This window comes from Benincasa hispida, chromosome 11 (assembly GCF_027475165.1).
Source record: "Benincasa hispida cultivar pf3 chromosome 11, pf3_genome.v1.1, whole genome shotgun sequence".
NCBI lineage: Eukaryota > Viridiplantae > Streptophyta > Magnoliopsida > Cucurbitales > Cucurbitaceae > Benincasa > Benincasa hispida.
In genome coordinates, this window is record NC_143488.1 from 71,018,418 (window position 1) to 71,036,589 (window position 18,172).

At 34.3% G+C, this 18,172-nt stretch overlaps 2 protein-coding genes across 6 annotated transcripts; both read left to right on the top strand.

The window, feature by feature from the left end:
• Nucleotides 1-6,191: 6,191 nt before the first annotated feature.
• Nucleotides 6,192-8,342, top strand: LOC120090968 (SOUL heme-binding family protein). The gene is made up of 8 exons (XM_039048709.2): nucleotides 6,192-6,527; nucleotides 6,616-6,702; nucleotides 6,847-6,917; nucleotides 7,036-7,137; nucleotides 7,219-7,323; nucleotides 7,445-7,580; nucleotides 7,877-7,986; nucleotides 8,097-8,342. The coding sequence occupies exons 1-8, from the start codon at nucleotides 6,296-6,298 to the stop codon at nucleotides 8,169-8,171; spliced, it is 918 nt and encodes a 305-aa protein (XP_038904637.1). The 5' UTR covers nucleotides 6,192-6,295; the 3' UTR covers nucleotides 8,172-8,342.
• Nucleotides 8,343-9,328: 986 nt separating this feature from the next.
• LOC120090967 (Thioredoxin family protein) lies at nucleotides 9,329-17,839 on the top strand. Of its 5 annotated transcripts, none has more exons than XM_090307237.1 (16): nucleotides 9,329-9,529; nucleotides 10,095-10,133; nucleotides 11,021-11,110; nucleotides 11,222-11,582; nucleotides 12,082-12,146; nucleotides 12,681-12,753; nucleotides 12,946-12,964; nucleotides 13,862-13,981; nucleotides 14,402-14,471; nucleotides 14,886-14,929; nucleotides 15,072-15,113; nucleotides 15,251-15,310; nucleotides 15,434-15,501; nucleotides 16,369-16,426; nucleotides 16,543-16,660; nucleotides 17,590-17,839. In XM_090307237.1, exons 4-15 carry the CDS (start codon nucleotides 11,263-11,265, stop codon nucleotides 16,630-16,632), a joined length of 1,029 nt encoding a protein of 342 aa, XP_090163363.1. In that variant the 5' UTR covers nucleotides 9,329-9,529; nucleotides 10,095-10,133; nucleotides 11,021-11,110; nucleotides 11,222-11,262; the 3' UTR covers nucleotides 16,633-16,660; nucleotides 17,590-17,839. The 5 variants fall into 5 exon arrangements, 4 of the variants coding, with proteins under 4 accessions (XP_090163363.1, XP_090163362.1, XP_038904636.2 ...); XM_090307236.1 differs by having other exon boundaries at nucleotides 17,595-17,839; XM_039048708.2 differs by lacking the exons at nucleotides 9,329-9,529; nucleotides 10,095-10,133; nucleotides 11,021-11,110 and having other exon boundaries at nucleotides 11,117-11,582.
• The last annotated feature ends 333 nt before the right edge of the window (nucleotides 17,840-18,172 follow it).

The window sequence follows — 18,172 nt, forward strand, 5'->3', positions numbered from 1 at the left end:
AACTCTTAAATTATATGATGCATGAACATGCTCTTGAAGTAATTTAATCATGCAAACTACTATATCATAACTCTTACAATATAGAGATGATGCATGACCAATGCATAACCTAAGGTAGGATTTCAACTATATGGCATACTATATAACATATAACATATATCTTCTCCACAATTAATGGACCGAGATGATTAGCCTAAAAAATGGGAAATAAATTCTATTGATTACATAAAACCATTGAACAAACCGGTTCACAAGCGAACCAGGTCTTGAACTGCCCGGGTGAAGCCTTCCTGATCGTTTAGTAAATTAGGCGAGTAACCATGATCGCTTCGCTACGATCGAGTACCATTTACAATGCGATGAAGCATGAGGCCACTCAATCGTTTAGCACACTAATTTAAAACAATGCAAATCTAAACAATCGTTTAGACGACTACAATGTTGTGATGCATGATCGTCTAGTTGATAGAATAACAAGCGTCAAGTAACAACTACTATGTGATCGTGTAGTCAGTGACTAAGCGATGAAGCTTGTTAAGCTACAAGATCGTTTAGTGCACGTGTTTTTACCTTATAACCGAATATCTCATACTCAACGATCGCTTACCCCCATCGTTTACACGATATGACCAACGCTTGGTCTTCTTCTTCCTCGAAGTAATGCACAACTCCTTGCTTTGAAGCTTCATCACGAGTGACTCATACTAACTCAAACACTTTGAATTACAAATTCGATAGCAAGTTAATATGCCCAAAAACATAGGGGCCCTTACAATTAACTTTCAAATGTAAAAGAATTCAAGAATTAGAAGCAACCATCCCAGAAACTCTATTGATCCACATCCACAAACATATTTAACACTTAAACAGAATGCAGACTTACTTACACCCACCAAGAATGCAAATGCTATTCTATACATCAATGGATTTGGAATATCAGAACCTAGCTCTAATACCAATTGAAGGAACTCTTATCAAAGAGAACCCATGAGCAGAAGCACAATCAATCCAAATTCATTGTGACAGAATTATAAGTATTCACAAACATACAAACTAGTTATGCATCTTTAACAAAATTACGGCATGCTTTCGAGATTAAATACAAAAGGAGTGAGAGACTTACCTTTGAAGAACTCTTCTTCCATAGATCTCTCGCTCTAGTGAAGAACTTGGAACAACTACCTTTTGTTGTCGCTTAGAATGCCAACCCAATCGTCTGGTCAATCACGAACAATCTTCTCCATGAATAGGCAACCTCTTGGACACCACTACTCGGCAACCTTGGTATTCCCAGAGTGAGAATCTAGGAGGTGTGGGCTCTGTTATGAATTTGGTAGAGGGTTGGAGGAAACTATGATCGCACTATACGACCAAGCTAGTGGGAGAATGAATTGTCTATCATAAAGACTTTGTGTGCTTGATCGTTTAGTAAAACTCAGCAGGTACACGATCGTTTAGGAAAATAGGCATGATTGTTTACACGATTGTTTAGTGAATCTTGCTTGCAATGCAATCGTTTAGTAAAATGCTACACGATCATTTAGTCAAAGGCGCATGTACACGATCGTTTAAACAAACACTCGAAGGCTGTCGTATAGTCTCTCGTGAACTAAACGATTAGCAGTGTACTAAATGAAGCGATTCTTACCAAAATGAAAACATTTTTCATTTTATCCTTCAGTTATGAAAACTGAAAATAACCTCCCACTTTCACGCACGGCTAAAGGAGAAACCACCCACAATTATCGCATAATTGTTTTAATTATAAATAAATATAATAACTAACTTATAATATTATATTTATAACATATAGTTTTAATATCACATCATATGTAACATTTAAACCATAGTCATTTTCTCCTTTACTTGATATAAATCATATTTATATCAAATTCCTCCAATTAATGTATCTCATACATCATGTCGACTATATCATATATAATTGAACCAGTTTAATCATATCATATATAATCAAACTCCCTCTTGTCAATTTAAACACTTCAAACTTACCCAAAAACTGATTCTCAACTTGAATCCATTAGCTACAAGGGGACCTTATGGACATGTAACTTGAAGCTCCAACAGTACGTGAATAGCTGACTAATCTTTTTAGTCATGAGATCCACCATCCGTTAACTGTCGAGCACTCCACTAAAGACTGACAATTGCATTCTTCTCACTATAGGTATATTTCTGTGTCCATCGGATATAACCAGTCAACAGTACAATAACCCTTCACAGATCGCTCATAAGTACAACTGCACCAATTTACCGTTTTGCCCCTGTAGTTACATCTAACTCCTTAAGTACCATTGATCCCTCTAATGAACAATACAACATAGTTCTACTATGAGTGGACACCTCTCGGGCCATGAGAAGGTGTGTGGCGCCACATCGTTCAAGCCCCGGAATAAGTCTTTATGGGAGCAATCTATCTACTTACCCCTGCTTCAGGGAATGAGTGAATTTCATCTTGTGTAGCTGAGTTTTCAACTCCCCAATCAGACGAATCCTCAAAGTGGTAGGTTTGAGTCGGCAATCTGGTCACACCCATGCAAATCAAAAGACTGTCCTCATAGGCAAGAGTTCCCAACTCACTCAGGATTAAGGTCATGTTATCTATGGTCATCCTAGTGAAATGAAAGTCTCTGTCATGAACAACGTTATATAACGAGACTAAACACTTCGTGGTCTTATCTTATACAAACTCCTTTATATAGGACACCCCCGTTCGCATGTCTCCACATGAATGATCAGGATCAAACCATCTGTAGCACGTCATAATACTTGTAACTATCTATAAAGCGGGGCGTATCCGTAGCGTCACCAGGATAAGGTTTCCCTCCTATATCCATATACTCAGACCATTTAGGTTATCACTTAAGGCATGATCCACTTATATGTCTCCATATACATGCTTAAGTTACAACGACAACCAGGGATCTTAGTTTATTGGTTTGTGGTAAATGCAAATAAAATATCTCATATTTCATAGACAACAGTGATGAAAATATCTCATATTATTACATCACAAGAATTTGTTCATACAAGTGTTTACTAACTATAGGATCCTACGAGAGTTTAGGGTATCAATCCTAACAATAAGGTGGAACTCTACTTATCTTATGCTTGAGCATGCACTCAAAATTGATAAAGCTTTTCAAATATTAGAGAAAGAGGAGTTGGATTATTAGGACTATTTTGCTGAAGATGATCATGGAAAGAATAGGGTAAGGCCACCAAGTAATTCTGATTGGAAAAATATTGAAGTGTTTGTCATATATTTGAAGGTATTCTATGATGTCACTATGAAGATAAATGGTTCTTTATATGTGACTGCAAATTCTTACTTTCATGAGATGTGGGGTATTAATAAGCTTTTAATTCGTTGGAGCAAAGCGCATAACTCTATTTCGTGTACTATGGTTATAAATATGAAGGCAAAGTATGACAGATATTGGGGTTCATTTGAAAAAATTAATAAGCTTGTATTTCTAGCTGTGGTGCTTGATCCACGTTACAAATTAGATTATGTATGCCTTTTGCTTTGAAAGTGTTTATGATGATGCTATGGCTAAAGCTCTTGTTGATGGGATTGAAGCTTATTTGATGCGTTTGTATAATTTTTACAAATCACAAGTCGATGCCTTTGGTGATGATTTGAGTGTCCAAATTGTATTTATGAACAAGTTGAATCAAGTGATAGTTCAAGACTATTGAGTTCGAGAATTATTGTTGAGACTGACTTAAGTGGTCTTGTATTATCACGATACAAGAGAAGAAGAGAAGAAAAACATACTTTAGAATTGAGGAATGATGTGGATTGATATTTGTGAAGAGCTAAGTGATCATTTTGATGTTTTGGGTTGGTGGAAACTAAATGGCCATAAATACCAAGTTTTATAAAAAATTGCTCAAGATGTTTTTATCGTTCAAGTGTCTACTGTGCCTTCTAAATCAGTATTTAGTACATGATGGAGGATTTTTTTATCCTTTTAGAAGTTCATTATCACCTAAAACAGTGGAAGCTTTGATTTGTACACAAAATTGGATCCGTGGTAAAACATTCTTATTCGATCTTCCTTCACAGCTTGAAGAAAAGGAGATTTGTGAAAAAATTGAGAGTGGTAAGTGGTGCCTCCAACTTAATTGTTATTCATTTGTTGCAATTTACTATGCATTTTTGTATGACATTATATACCTTTATATTGTTTTTCTAGATAATGTCTAGCCCTCCATCATAATACAAAAATGAAACTCTACGGGTTGACAATTTTCATGGTAAGTTGAATACTTACATGATATATCTTTTTATTGTTTATTGTTGATTTATTTTATTTAAACTAACTTGGATTTTTTTTTTTTTTAATTTTCAAAACTAAGTCGAATGCTCGGGATGCTAATAATTGTGGTTTTAGAAGTTTGGTTCATAATTTAGTCGTTGGCTGTTGTTATGTAATTCTATAGGATTAAGAACTTATGTGGTTATGTATTGTATTCTATTAATGTTGTACTTTATGTTTGTGTCTAACTATTAACTATGGATTCATGGATATGTGGTTTCACAAATATGGATAATTGTACTTTATGTTTTAGAAATTCGATTCACGGATATGTTTGTGACTATGGATTATAGATATACCAATTAATATTTAAAGACTATTTTACGTTTATATTTATCTTGAATCAATGTTTTTATAATGATTGGGTTGTTGTAAGATTTCTTAATCTACCAAAAACAGGAGGAAAAAAAAACATAACCCGACAAGACAAGACAACCCAACCCAACCCAACCCAAATTTTAAGGGTTTGGTTGGGTTGGTACCCTATTCGGGTTACTCGGGTAGCCAATCCCACCAACCCGATAAAAAATACCCCCAACCCATGAACACCCCTAATAATTTTATTAACTCAAGCTTACAATTTACAGAGATTGGAGGCTGCCTTAACTACATCAATAAAGATAATAAGAGAAAGTAAAAATCGAGATTAGGTAGACTATGAGATTTAGCTACCAACTAATAATAAATACAACTAAAGTCAATACATGTTACCAAGTACAACAGAGAATAATCCATACGGTCATCTCAACAATTTTTATGTCGTAACACTAACTAAATGTCAATTACAACGTGATATAAGTGTTGATTAATGAGTCCAAATTTATTATATACAAAAGTAAAACTTTGGTTTTGTTGGACATTAAATTTAAATTTAAATAATTGGATCTTAAAAGTTTTCTAAAATTGAAGAATTTATTAGACACTTGTGAGGGTTCAAGAATCAAACACAAAAACTTTCTAGATTCAACATGTTAGAATTTTTATTTTTATTTTTATTGTTATTTTTTCTAACTTCAATCTATAGTAAATGCGTAAAAGTATTTACAATTTTGAATTATAGAATAAAAAATAAGTTTGAGAAGGGGAGTTGCTCCAACCCTGATTGTGGAATCGAAGTCGGTGATATAATGCATGATCTCGTCATCCACCGACCTTTATGAAATAGAGAATATGGTGGTGGTTGTCTCTTTTGTGAAAGGTAATTGTACTTGTAACTTGGTTGCTCACTCTCTTGCGCGGGCTGTTTTTACTTCTTTTTAATATTCAACGTGTTTCCTTCGATGTTGAAGACTTCGAGGTTTTGAGTGTCTTGTTTTCCGAATTGGGTGGCGTCTGCTCTTAACGACGGCTTGGTTTGTAGTTAGTCGTGGTTTAAATGAAATTCATCTTTTTTTTTTTTTTTTTCCTTTTTTTTTTAAGGTTCGAGAAGGCAAATTTACAATTTTTTCGACTAAATTTCTTGCTTGAATATTCAAACATATAGCAGTAATTATACTATCATTTGATAAAAATAGCAAACGACGGGATTCTTTTGAATTATGACAAAATGTCTCTATTACACGTGACGTGTTTTTTAGTTAATCCTAAAATATCCTCATTAATATCTTATATTATATCGTAATTAAATTTTGATCTTCCTATTTTATAGTCTATTTTATGACATTCACAAATTATTAATCAATTATTTATTTAATCATTTTACTATTTTTCAAAACCTAAAATCAATTTCTCATTGAAACTTTAAAAGTTTGTCATTTCTCTGATTAACTCCGAAATTTCTTCGATTAAACCAAGCCCACACATCAGGCCCAATCGTAAAATTTTCAGCCCATATTCAATAGTGGCTCGTGGCAAAGCCATGAAAATGGATTCCCGGGAAAATCTGCTCACCGTCACCGAGACCTCACAAAATTTCACTCTCTGCAACAGAAATTTGAAATCCCTGAAGAAAAATGCTCCACTGCAATCCTTCCGTCCTCTCCAGAACCTCGTTTGGATCTCTATGTCCTCATCCTTCGATAATTCGTCGCAGATCGTCTTCAAGCTCCATCGTCGCTGATTCTACGGCCAGGGATAGCTCTGCTGTAGCTACTTCACAGTCGCGAAGGAGCATTTCCGCTCAGGAAGCTCGACTTTCTCTTGCTTTTGCACTTGCTTCTCAAGCATCTGCTCTCTCTCAGCGCGGTAATGTCTCAGTATTTGATTTTTGATTATCGATAGTACTCGAAGTTTTAGTTCTTGTTTAATTCGCTCTTTTCCGGCTGGCCTGCAGTTTTATTGGAATTAGCTTCTGAAACTTCGAAATACTTGTTGCCTAAAAGGTTCGAGAGTCGGAATTTAGAGGAGGCTTTAATGGCAGGTATTTCTATCTAGAGAATTGTGTTTGTTGGTTGTGAATTTCACACTTGCGAGATTCGTCCTGCGATTGAGCTCTAATGCAGTTCAGCTTGTATTTCTATCTCTTATTGTTATGAGCCTAATAATTCGTTTTGAGTTAATCTAGTTCCTGATCTCGAGACCCCGAAGTTCAAGGTCTTAAGTCGAAGAGACGAATATGAAATAAGGGAGGTTGAGGTATAGTTTCCTACCTCCTCAATTTTGTATTGTACAGCCTCGTTGTTTCTAAACTAAGCATAATATTGACTTAGTCTAAGAATTAGCTCACGATATGTGGCAATGATCGGTTGGACAGTCGTACTTTATAGCGGAAACAACCATGCCGGGAAAGAGTGGATTTGATTTCAGTGGTGCATCTCGATCCTTCAATATCTTGGCCGAGTACCTTTTTGGTAAGGTAGATTTGAAGATCCGAGATGAAATTTGTTAATCTTGATCTCTGTTTTCCATCCTAATCCAAATCCGGTCCTAATACTAGAACAAGGCAAGAGAGAAAATGGAAATGACAACACCAGTTTTGACGAGTCAATACAAGTCTGATGGGGAAAAGATGGATATGACAACCCCTGTAATAACCAAAAATGTAAGTTCTTCACATGTTGACACCAGTTAGACCTGCTCCTTACATTCTTCTTCTCAAATATGATATTTATGGGTTTTCCATTCGATGTTGTAAATTTTTTCTTCTATTGTTGTCTTTTCAGGTCGATGGTAAAGATCAGTGGAAGATGTCATTTGTGATGCCCTCCAAATATGGTCCAAACTTGCCAGTGCCCCAAGACACATCGGTTAGGATTCAAGAAGTCTCAAGGAAAATTGTTGCGGTTATAGCCTTTTCAGGTCTTCTCCATTTAACCTAGAAACTCTTTTTTCTCTATGTAGAATCTGGACTTCAGGGTTGAAATTTTGTTCCATAGTCTCGGAGCACATTGCCGAGTTCCGGTGCTGGAAAAGTTTAAATTATTTTGAACAATGACTGACACTAAAAATTTGCTGCCAAGTCCACATCATCATACTTCAGTCGTTACTTTATAAGATGTGAAACAATGTTGTTGATAGTGAGATAACATTCTCAAGAGCCTTGATTCCAAATGTTTTTATGCAATTCAACTGATGTTTCTTCTTCGTTCAATCAGGTTTTGTCACCGATGAAGAAGTCAAACGGAGAGAATCTAGATTAAGGGATGCTTTGAAGAATGACAAGGAGTTTCAAGTTAAAGCTGGCAGTTTTGTGGAGGTAGCACAGGTATTGTGATCATCTAAGTCGAGTAGTATAAAACTTCTCTGTTTTTTTCATAGTACACATGCAATCCTGCTTTATTATAGTTGCTGACTTTCTGTCTATGCGGTTTGCAGTATAATCCACCCTTTACTCTTCCATTTCAACGTCGTAATGAGATTGCACTGGAAGTAGAGAAGAAAGAAGTATAGCAGTATCATTATAGATCTTGAAATTCGTCTCTGGTGTATAGCCACATTTTACTCATATTATATGAACTGTATATGAGTGTGTATATGTCACTTTCACTTTTAAATACAGCTCCATCAAGTAATGGATGGTGCACCAATGGAACTCAATAGTCAATACTGAAGATTTGAACATGCTAATGTCCTCACACATTTCACCCCGGTCTACACCTCCTGGATATAATAGTTGGGAATTTCCATGTTCCTTGGGTTTGGATAAATGCTGGTAAACTGAACTTCAAGTTACTTTATTTATTTATTTTTGCAGGATCATGGCCATTATAATAAACTAAAAAATAATCTAAAGTTGAAATGCCTCATAGGAACCAAACAACTAACTTTAGAGGATTGCTTAGTTTTCTTTACTATTGTTCCTAAGTAGGGAAGAGCTGCATTCATTTTGTTTATTATCATGGCTGGCAGTGTGAATTGATAGGGGAATTATATTTCCTTCTCAATTGAACTGCCCCAAACACTTTCATCATAGAGATCTTATTAAAATTGACAAAAATACAATTTGGAGGTAAATGGTTCAAGTTCCTATAAACTCTGAGCCATGGTGCTACTGCTATTCTGAGTAAAAAAGTAATTGCACATTCATAATTGTAGTATGAATTGGCTTGGAAAATTAACTGCTTCAATTTTGCTGGATGAGCCAGAATCATATAAGCTTCAATTTTAAGAATGGATTAGTTTTATATAATTTTGACCTTGTTCATTAGATTTTGCACGTTTCTGCCTGCAAAGGCTCTTAAACACAGCAGGATAACTAGGTCAGATTGAAATACAATAAGAACTCTAACTCCATACTCGGATTTTGTTATCATAAACCTCCTCTGTCTGGCCTCTATCTTCTCCAGCGTAGCATGCTTATTCTGTTAGTTAATTCTTTTCCTTGCTTTTGAAGAATTATAAATTCAGGTTTCTGGCTAGATTACTTCAGAATGCAGTGAAGTAGAGTTTTCATTCCTTTTTAGTTAGTATTAATGAGAATTTTAGCTCCATCCATGTCTTCTTCACTCGGCTTAAACCTATCAGATATCGTTTTGTTGATTTATGGAAGATAGTTCTATCCGCAACATCTTTTGCAGTTGATTATTATTACTATTATTATTTATTACCAGTTCAATCCTCATAGCACTATTTCACACCTCGGAAATAAAAAATCTAAGTTGTTTCTGGTAGCATTAGGCCTCTAAGGAGGAAAAAAACGGTATACGTGACTCAATTGCAGGTCCACATCTGGCTGGAGATGTTGCATGACTTGAAGCTTATAAGACATTGTATAACCAAGAAGATCTGACACAACCTGACGAGAACTCGTATGGATGTTCTCTTATTTATTTATGTAATGACTATGTTGATATTTTCCCGTGTAATCAAACAGTTGCTCATTGTTCTGTGCGTGAATGCTTAGCTTGAAATTTTACTGCAAAAAGTTTGAATTCGTAGTGAAGGGTAAGAAGATTAGGATCTGAGTTTGAATTCGTAGTGAAGGGTAAGAAGATTAGGATCTGAAGATGGATAAAATTTTTAGATGTCCTGGTATATGGTTGTTCATTATTTGGAGGGTCTCTGTTTTTATGTGAAACATCGTCTTAGAGCTCATGATGAAGACCCCATGGTGAACTGTTGTTAGGACTGATTGAATAGTTGAAACTATTGATGGAGCAGGACAGATTTCTGAAAGCTATGGAGTTTAATTTGATAATTTTTTCAAAGCAAATGTAATGCTTCCACTCTCACCTTTCAGAGCATTGAAAGACAGCAGTTCAAAGCTGTTCACATTAATACGCTTGATTATTAAGAGAATACATGTAAAAATGTGAACAGAAAGATGCTAAACTCATTTCAATTTCATATGAAATATCATTGTTTTCCTTGTAGGATTGAGGATGAAAAAGGCAATCCAACATTTTATCGTCCGTACGTATTCTCTAACTTTTCATCTTTACTCGCAAAAGTGTGTTCATCAAGTAAAAACATATACCCAATATTTCTTATTCATGAATTTTCTTGTCATTTTCATAACTCAGTCAGTACTAGTAGCCTGTAGGATTGAGGATGTAAAAGAATTTCAGTGATTTAAACGCTTAGAAAAATTTGTAAACCTTCTTTCTTTCTTTCTTTCTTTCTTTACTCTTTTGATTTACTTGTATAGCTTTATACTTCAATAATTTTTGTTTTTACCGTTAAATTTTGAATGTTGTCCTAAGAAAATACACTTTAAGTTTGTCACAAAAAAATCTTTTTGCTAAATTTTGATGATGAAAATTGACATGAAAATTGATATGTGAAAATTAGAATACATGTTATAGTATTTGCAATCACATAGAAGATTAAGATTGTGGTTACTATTTATTTTATCTCAAAAGATATGGTTAAAATTATTTACATAATCAACTTTTATGCATCAATTGTCACACTAATTTATGTAAATGATATCATGTATATCTTTTAATTTTCACAAACATTAATTTTCATCTTATATATATATAAAAAAAAATCTCCAATATTACGTAAATGATATAAGATATCTTTTATTTTTTATAAACATTAATTTTCATCTTATATAACAAAGAAAAAGAACTCTCTAATATTATTTAAAAAAAAAACTCAAAGTTCAAATATAGTTCTTTTTACAAAAGTTTAAAGACCTAATTCTAATTGTATGTTTTTGACACATCATGATATTTTGTATAAATTAATGATATAAAAATTTAGGAATAAGATAGATAAGACGGTAGAGGCTCGGTGTTACCGCGAGTATATTTAGCGACTTACGACGTGTAGTTCCAAACTTCTAAATGCAGAGGCGACGTCAAGAAATGGACGATTCACGATGTATAGTTACGTGTGGAGCAAGAACAGATAAACCGTCCACGACGCCAAATGGATAAATCGTAAGAGCATGCTAAACTGTATTACCTGTCAAATTTCAGACCACCTATTATTAATTTATTATACTTTTTTTCTCATTTTACGCCTGCAAATCACGTGCCCAACCTTTTCAGCTGCCAGGGACTGGCCACTGATCGGAATCCGAAGAAGAAAAATGGCGGGAGCTCTGAATTTGTCATCAACTCCCTTCTTAAGACAACTTCCGAACACTAAAACCCCCAAAGCCTCCATTTCTATTCGAGCGACCTCAAGGCCATCTGAGAGTTCTTCAACTTCAACTTCCGTGGGGACTAAAGAAAATGAAAACCTAGGGCTTTCTTCATCATCTTCTTCTTCTTCTTCATTTTCTCCTCCGCCCAATTTCAAGCCACCGGAGCCCAAGCGTTTCGGCGTCAGACCTGACAAGATTCTTGATGTCCTGGGCGCTTCTCTTTCCTTAATCTTTAGGCTTGGAACTGGTATATTCGTCAATGGGTATGAACTTTCTCACTCTATTCTATTTTACTTTTGTTTAATTTTTTTATATATATTATTATTTTGTCTATTCTTTTTTATTTCTTATTTTCGCTTACAACTACTTTGGGTACGCCGTTTTAAGTTCGCTATAGGGCCTTTCATATTGCAGATATAAAAGTCGCTCAAAATGAGCTTTCAGTTATAGAATTTATGTCTCAGAAATAATAAACCATCTGTAGCATAGGAAATTCTGAACCATGATGCAGATGAGAACTATTTCTTCGGGTTTGTTTCGAAATTATTATGTATGAATTAAAGGAAGTTACAGGAAACATAGCTGAAGTGCTTGTAGAATAAAGCTTTTTTGTTGAAGCAAATGTCCAGAGCAAGTTACAGAATAGATTTCACTAAATGAAGTTCAGATTTTAATTTTACTTAATTCCTGTTGAGCGTGACCGTGGATGCTTGGAAGTTTGAATGTTGTAAGTGAGCTTGCTTCTATGTTGTATCTTGCTAGGTACTCGGCCACATTGGTTCCCAAAAATGAGTTCCCCCCAGACAAATATGCTCTTGAAATTGCTGGTAACTACTATTATAAGTTTTTGTTGGTTTTAGCTGTAAGATGTTTATCTTCGAATTATTTCACTTAAAAATGTGGAGTCCACTTCAAGGATTGTCTTGTGAAAATAGTTGAGGTACACACAAGTCGGCCTAGACACTCATGGATATAGGAAAATTGTGGAATGCACTTGTCTATTTGCCCAATTTTCCTTTTATCTATTCGAACATGTTTGAAAGTTATTTTCTCATTGATATTACCAACAACCGAGTCCGTGATCATGGAGTAGAACCTTTTGACCTGACATCCTAGAAAGGAAAATCTTAAAATTAATGTCTATGCCTGCAATTCGTGGCCGAGTGTTAAGCTAATGAGGCCAGTTTACTGACTTGGTCTTAAGATGAACTGTTTTGAGTTTCAATTATTAAATAAAGAAAAAAGAGGGAGAGAGAAAAAGAAGGTCAGCAGAATATTAATGAGGTTTGGTTCTCATTAATTAGATGCATGTTGACAAGTTTCTTTTGTGGATTTTTATTATTTTTACGGGTGAATGATAGGTTTCAAGGTCAAAGAGACTTCAAAGTTAGGACCTCGCCCAGAGAAGCCTATTGAGATATATGAGTTTGAGAGGTACTTCCCTTTCTCTGTACTGTGAGGTTGGCACAATGTAGTCTTAGCACTTGTGTTCTAAAGCCTAGACTGACTTCCTCCTCTTTGTTGAAATTTTCATGTGTTATGAATTTACTATGATTGAGTATAGACTAACTTCAATCTTTCTTTTTATTACCATCTCAATTCATGGACCGTCATCAACGGATACAGTTGTCCATTTTGTCGGAAGGTAATTTTACCCCTAAAGAACTTCATCAAATGAAGGATCTTGCATCTCCATTTTTTTCATTAGTCCCTTTGTATATTTATCACTTAAGCCCCTGATGGTTAAGGTCTTTTTGGAATATTATTTCACTTGCCATGAATGATGATCCAGGCACATGAGTATGTTGTCTAGTTGGTGTCGATAGTTTCAATCTTGAGATGACCTCTTCAATGCCTTGCATACAAAAAAAGACCTTGTCTCAGATGTTGAACTGAATACAGGCTAATTTATTTAATAGAGATCAAACTTGAAAGTGTAAAGTATCAAAGATCAAAGAGGTAATATAATAGATTGATCACTCTTCAACTCTTTGAGTCTGATCACAAAGTTAGTTTCTTCAAATTTTCTACAATGTCAATTGTTAAAGATTCAATGACCATGTGCTTTCAACTGTTGCAATATCACAAGAGTCTTCCTTTGGTTTTATGCTTTGACAAAAATAAAAGGATCATGCCTATATGAGCATAACTCAACTGGCATAAAGTGTGTATTTTAGACAAGAAACAACTTCTCATCGATGTAATGAAAAGGAATAAAAGTTTAAAATATATAAGCTCCCAAAAGGAGAGGGGGAAAAAAAAGAGATACAAACAACAAATACAACCACTCAACTAGCATAAAGTATGTACCATCGACAAAGAGGTTAGAGGTTCCAATTTACTACCCTGCCTATTTTTGAATTAAAAACAAAAAGATCCTCAAATGTTTCATAATACGTGAATTGAGCGATAATGTTATTTTTGTAGCCTTTATTTTCTGTGAATTGTGTCCTCCCTTTTGAGGTTACTGTATTTTGGATTTTTGTGCCTACAAATTTTTTTAAAACAATATTTTTAATATTCTTTGCTTGTCTGCTTCCAGGTCAGGGAAATTGTTGCTGTGTTAGATCTAGATATTCTATTCTATCCTTGCCCTAGGAATGGTCCGAACTTCCGGCCCAAAGTTCTTCAGATGGGAGGAAAGCAGCAATTTCCATATATGGTTTGAAATTGTCCTTTTTCCATTTCATTCATTTAATGCCTTATGTCTTTCTATTTGGAGCAAATCTAATATTTAATTATATATTGCTTGAGGAAATGTCAAGAATGAAGGAGGCTGAAATGTGACATACCTAGTATGAATTATGGGTTTTACAGTTTTTCTATTTATTTTCTGATGCATCTCAAAACACGAATTTTTAACTCATCACCAAAAGTTTTCATTCCAAATAATTGATAACCCAAACTCAATTATTCCATCGCTTAAAGATTGACCATTTCCAGTTTCCTCCTTCCCTACAATGTACAGATTGTTATTAGTTCTCTTAATCTCTTCCTTTGTGTATGGCTTGTTTGCAACCTTTTAGATTAACCAGCAACTCCTGATGAAGTGTTAAGCTTCAAGTTTGGTATTTGGTTGCAGGTTGATCCAAACACAGGAGTTTCAATGTATGAATCAGATGACATAATCAAGTATCTGGTTCAAAACTATGGTGTGGACTCATCGCAATTCATATGTTCAGTTTGATCCATTATTTATCTCATTATTTCTTATTGTTTGCTTACTCAAGTTAAAGATTTCTTTGAAAATAGGTTTGTTTTTTTCTTCTTCTTTTTATTTTTTATTTTTTATTATTATTATTATTTTTTATTTTTGTTCATTGAACTTCGGTTGTTCCTTCCGTTTTGCAAAGAAAATGAGAAGGCTGAATCTCTTTCTGATAATTTTAAAAGTTTTGCCAGCATGTCAATGTTGAATTAGGCAAGGATACTCTTTTTTCCTTCAATCTTCGAGCATTACAATTCTAAAACTGTTCATTTAACCTTTATAGCAGTTTTACTGATCAAACATGCTATATCTGACCTTGGCTTATTCTAGTTTTTCATGATGTCTTATGTTTATGTAGGTGATGGAAATGTACCTCTTTTTCTCTCTCTTGGACTTTTGACGGTTGGTAGTTTACGCCTTTTTTCCTTTTTTCCTTTTTGTTTTAAGTATTTGATGGAACTGTAGAAATAGTTGAGATTGGGTAAGGTTGTAAGTTTCTCCATTCATACGTAACAATATTTTTTTTTTTTTTTTTTTGTTGCAGACGTTGACAGAGGGCTTTGCTATGATTGGTCGTTTGGGCAGGGTTAGATATTTTCAAATTCTTACTTGTTCATGAAACTTAGTAACTTTGTAGATAACCTCTCTTTGGAAAGGAATTAAGACAGGGAAGCAAACCGAGGAACTTATAGCTTGCCCATTTGTTGCTTGTGTTAATTGCAGGGTTCTATCTATAAGCCATCAAAGCTTCCTCCTGCTCCGCTAGAACTATGGGCATATGAGGTCATTTAATCGGACTTGTTTCATAACTATTAAGTTCATTTCCTTGATGTGTAGTGATGGATATTTGTAAGATCTCTTCCCTTGTACAGTATTTTGAATCTCTATGCTTCTCTCCTCTCTCAGGGTTCTCCATTTTGCAAACTTGTTCGTGAAGTACTTGTAGAGTTGGAGTTACCACATTTAGTACATTGGTAAAATCTCTTGTACCGTTCACTTTTCAAGGCAGATTATGCATTAATTACTTGCACTCACCTATCAATATCATCTAGATCTTTGCATATAAATCTTTGTCAATATGGCACTGGGGCCAAGCCTTTTAGGGGGGAAAAGAAGTAGAAGGAAAAAGATTACTAAGCTTGAATATAGAGTATTAACAAGAAAATATTGGGACTGCATTACACATTACAATATTAGTAGTGGCATAATGATAATTATTGTGGGGTTGGTTGAAAAAATAGAGGCAGTTAGAAGTTTGGAAGACAAGAATATGATTGGAAATTAGATTTAGGTGGGAGAGAGTTTGCCCTCTTGAAAGGCTATAATTAGTATAATCTTTCATTTATATCTCCTTTGTGTCTAAGATTGTAATTTGGGTAGCCTAAGTTTGTTAGGCCGAGAGAATCTAATGTCGTTTCATAGACTCCTAGCCTAAGCAAGAAATTGTGAAGTATTACAATTTCTTGCTACTTCTTTCCAAAATTGACTTGTCCATTGGATTACAGTTACAATGCAAGTAAACCCAATTTTCTAAAATCCTTTCCTTTGTCATAATTTATTTCTCACATTGATTTTTTGGGATTTATGCAAATTAGCTTACTTTGCATTTACACACAAAAAAAGGGCCAAGACATTTACCACTCTAGATTCTACCATCTCCCAGTCTTATTTTGTTAAATAATTATTTTCATCATTTTAGTAATGCAGCAAATATTTAAAAAAAAGGAAAAAAAAAAACTCAAAGCTACGTTCAGTTCAGTTTGATGCTAAAACGATGAATGGCTTAGTAAAGTTAAGTACAACAATATTTTTTGATGTTTAGTTCTCTTTGTTCAATTCAGCTGCGCTCGTGGGAGCCCGAAACGACAAGAACTGTATGAGAAAGAGGGACACTTTCAGGTACATCTAACAAGTTGCACCTACAGGGACTGTCCTTTCTTTTCTTCTTCTTGAGCATTTTCTGATTATTATCCAACAAGCAAAGTTAATGATATTTTGAATCAAATGGCTGATAGGTTCCATACTTAGATGACCCCAACACAGGGGTGCGTATGTTTGAAAGTGCTGAAATTGTGGAGTATCTTCAAGCAACTTATGCTCTTTAGCGACCCATGCTTCCAAGTCATTTCCAAGGTTTATCTCTGATTCTCCTGTTCCTTTTCGCACCATGTACACATAATTTAGTTTAATAGGTCAATGAAATTAAATGATGTCTAAAAAGTTTCCAAACTTATAATTTTCTGTTTAATAGGACTCCAACTTTTAAATTTTCTAATTTTTTTTTTTTTGTAAATTTTAAAATTGACTAATATGTCAATAACCTATTAGATACAAAATTAAAGTATAGAGACGTATTGAACATTTTTCTAATGTTTAAAGATCTATCAGATACAACATTGGTATAAACACATATTTTATGCCAGTTGAACTATATTCACTTTGATATAAACACGATGTGAGTTTATTTACCTCAAATTGCTCCTTCGTTAAACTATACCAACACTTTATTATGGAGGTCATCAGCATTTTCTTTAGTATGAGCATGCTATTAATGGAATTATTTGGGTAGGTTACAAAGGCATGTTTTAAAATTAGTTTGTTTTTTGAAAAATAAAAACCATTATTTTATCCATAAATCGTATTGGCAGGAAACAACTTTTAGATAGTTTTCAGAATTAACTAAGAGACCTGCATTATTCGTTGTCTCACTTTTTTCCGTTTTGTTTTGTATTTTTTTTTGTTTTGTTTTTATTTTTTCTCCCCCTATTCGTATATAATAGAAAGTAGTGTTAGAAATATAGTATACTATACCTACACCTTTTTTTTTCTTCTCTTCTAATAACAAAATGGGAGATCATTTTTAAAAGCCATCTCCAACAGAATCTATGCACTAGAAGTTTCAACGCAAGGCATATTAACATGATCCATTCAATGTGGAGGTTGAAGTCTATCCCACAAAATATATTGACCTGTTTTCGTGGGGAATCTTTATACCTATTTGAACCCTTGAAAGAAAGAAGCTGTTGATAGGTGTCTCATTTTCTCACCAATTTTTGTGGCAGTACAGGTAGGGCCTATATAGCTCTAATGGAATCCCTCTACCCCACATCACATAAAGGAACTTTCTGCCTCTTCACTGAGACCTTGAGATATCAGCCACATGATTCCCGAACCTTCGAGTCGATGCGTAAGTGAATGTTCTTCTATATGATTTTACTCGAGACTGCCAAATACGATCTATTCTCGATGTCTGGTCTATAACAAAGATCAACTATTACTTTTCGTATACACCACAGGTAGTCTTTGACCTTCTATCTTGACCTAATTCTTTTTCTCCAAATATAACTCAATCTTGGGAAAGAAAAACCGACTTTAAGATTGACAAGACATTTTATAATTTATATGCATGCTGATAGCAGAAAAGCCATCTATAATTTTGTCAACAAAGGGTTGATTAAATTAAGGAAGCATTCAACTCTCTCAGTAATGAACCGTTTTAGGGTCAGTTTGGTACATTTTGTTATTAGGTAATCAATTTGTTTTCTAATTTTTTTTTTTAGTTAAATTTGTTTAGGTTTGTATCTAATACGTCTCGGAACTTTCAAATTTGTGTCTAATAGGTCTCCGAATTTTAAAGTGTATGGT

Excerpts from the sequence above, each read along its gene's own strand:
- LOC120090968 (XM_039048709.2), top strand. The coding sequence starts at position 6,296 with ATGCTCCACTGCAATCCTTCCGTCCTCTCCAGAACCTCGTTTGGATCT. Across the intron at positions 6,528-6,615 it reads ATCTGCTCTCTCTCAGCGCG|TTTTATTGGAATTAGCTTCT; the intron begins GTAATGTCTCAG and ends GCTGGCCTGCAG. Across the intron at positions 7,581-7,876 it reads TGCGGTTATAGCCTTTTCAG|GTTTTGTCACCGATGAAGAA; the intron begins GTCTTCTCCATT and ends TCGTTCAATCAG.
- LOC120090967 (XM_039048708.2), top strand. The coding sequence starts at position 11,119 with ATGCTAAACTGTATTACCTGTCAAATTTCAGACCACCTATTATTAATT. Across the intron at positions 12,147-12,680 it reads ATATGCTCTTGAAATTGCTG|GTTTCAAGGTCAAAGAGACT; the intron begins GTAACTACTATT and ends GGTGAATGATAG. Across the intron at positions 14,930-15,071 it reads TCTCTCTTGGACTTTTGACG|ACGTTGACAGAGGGCTTTGC; the intron begins GTTGGTAGTTTA and ends TTTTTGTTGCAG.